We start from the raw sequence: 2,252 nt of genomic DNA, 5'->3' as shown, positions 1-2,252 counted from the left end.
CACCGCTCTAGATCGCCATCGCCACCATCACCGTCGAGCCCCTGCTTGCAATAGACACTGCCGCATATCCAAAAACAGCCATCCATCGACACCGCCGCTATCCCCTTGACCGGCTGATATTGTTTTGACCGGAACAGCAGGTCGTGGACACCGCCGCACAACCGCCCTGCCCGCAAGGTGTTCGTCTGATTGCCGCGATTGATATCGACGATGAGATGTTGGTGCAGCTGTTCACGGAGGAGGAGAACACTGCGGCTGTCCGGTGGCAACAACAACAGCTGATTCTGACGAGCTTCCTCCATGTTCGGTAGCGTTTGTTTGGCATGCCTCGACGCGGCGTCTCAAAGCCATGAAAGAGGAAGAACGTCAACCGGCATCGTCAAGCCGGCGCCATGCTGCTTGACGCGGACTACTTCGCCGATGACGTGACTCATTCGCCGAAGGAATTTCGGCGCCGGTTTAGGATGAACAAGGATATGTTCATGAAGATTGTCTTCGGCGTCAGGGAGTACGACGAATACTTCATGATCAAGCAATATTGCACAGATTTGTGGGGCTTCACCTCAATCCAAAAGTGCACTACTGCAATGCGTTGTCTTGCATACGGAGCTCCTCCAGATTCAGCCAATGACTACCTGCGGATGGCGTTGTCGACATGTTCACAGAGTATCTACAGGTTTTGCCGAGCCATTATAGCGGTGTTTGGTAAAGTCTATTTGAGACCACCAATGGCCGATGATACAGCTCGGATCCTGGAAAATAATGCAGCATGAGGGTTTCCTAGGATGTTCGGAAGCATTGACTGTATGTATTGGGGTTGGAAGAATTGCCCTTTTTCTTGGCAAGTGGTCTACACTCCCAGTAGCGGTAGCCCATTACTTTCCAAAACTCTACTAGCATCGACACATCCAAATTATTAGCTAAATCAGGGGATGCACATTTACAAGGGATTAGTTTCTTCTTCTTTACATAAGCACACTGTTGTTCCAATGAATAAAGTATCCATCGACATCTCAAATCAAGCGAACTTTAAAGACACTCCCTTCGTTCCAAAATATAAGGAATATTAGTTTAATAAAAAATCATACCAAGTTTGATGAAATATTTACGAAAAATATAAAAATTTATAATATTGAATGGACATAGTGAGAACATATACTTTATGCTGAATCTATTGATATTGATTTAGTTTTTTTAGATGTTCATTTTTTATAAGCTTGGTCAAAATTAGAAGATCTTAACTTTTTACTAAACTTATATGGCATATATATATTTTTTGGGACGGAAGGATTAATTAAGATAGAAATTAAGTTTCTTGAGCATTTACTTCTTTCCAGTCCACCACCAATAAAATATATTGAAGATCCAGTCATGCAGCACTGTTTTCCCATCCAACACTAGTGAGCTCGAGATGGTGGTGGTCACCGCTAGAACTGGTAAACTACTTTCTCCTTCCTCTATCCTCATCTCGACGCTTTAGCTCCACCTTAACCTAGAAGAGATCCTTACTGATTTCCCGGCTGCCACGACCCCCTTTCCCATCAAGTACCTGGGGCTGCCCCTCTCCCTCGGAAGACTTAGGCGGGTGGATCTTCAACCCTATATCGATAAGGCGGTTTCTCGCCTAAACCCGTGGAAGGGGAAGTTCCTAAACCGCGCCGGTTGTACGGCTCTTGTTAAGTCCGTGCTCTCTTCTATGCCAATCTTCTTGCTGATAGCTTTAAAGGCGGACAAAGGAATCCTCAAAGCCTTTGCTAAGATCAGTCGCGACATGCTCTGGGCTTGTAAGGAGGCTGTTAGCGGAGGGAAATGCGAAGTCAACTGGAAAAAAGTTTGCCGCCCCAAGGATCTTGGCGGTTTGGGGGTTTTAGACATGGAGAAATTTTCTCGGGCCCTTAGGCTGCGTTGGTTATGGAATGAATGGACGGCTCCTGAGAAACCTTGGGTGGGTTCTGAAACCCCCAACGATGCTTCCGACCGAGACCTCTTCAATGCGGCTACCCGTGTCACCATCGGAAATGGTGCTAAGGCATCGTTCTGGTCATCTTCTTGGATTCACGGTGCCCCTCCAAAAGACCTGGCCCCCCTGATCTTCAAGGCTTCGAAGAGGAAAAATCGATCGGTCCAAAACGCCCTCGCTGATAATAACTGGATCTCGGACATAGCGGTCGAGGCCTTCACTGTCGACCACCTTGACCAATATGTCCGCCTCTGGGATCTCTTGGCAGATATTCAGCTTCACCCAGACACGG

General features: G+C 47.1%; 1 protein-coding gene across 1 annotated transcript; it reads left to right on the top strand.

Moving 5' to 3' along the window:
- Window positions 1-392: 392 nt before the first annotated feature.
- LOC139832640 (uncharacterized) lies at window positions 393-773 on the top strand. The gene has a single exon (XM_071822446.1). The coding sequence runs from the start codon at window positions 393-395 to the stop codon at window positions 771-773; it is 381 nt and encodes a 126-aa protein (XP_071678547.1).
- Window positions 774-2,252: the final 1,479 nt, after the last annotated feature.

Source organism: Lolium perenne, chromosome 6 (assembly GCF_019359855.2).
Source record: "Lolium perenne isolate Kyuss_39 chromosome 6, Kyuss_2.0, whole genome shotgun sequence".
Taxonomy (NCBI): Eukaryota; Viridiplantae; Streptophyta; class Magnoliopsida; order Poales; family Poaceae; genus Lolium; species Lolium perenne.
Note: the sequence above shows the minus strand (reverse complement) of the source record. Positions and strands in the feature narration are given on the sequence as shown.

Coding starts and splice junctions, on each gene's coding strand:
- LOC139832640 (XM_071822446.1), top strand. CDS start 393: ATGCTGCTTGACGCGGACTACTTCGCCGATGACGTGACTCATTCGCCG.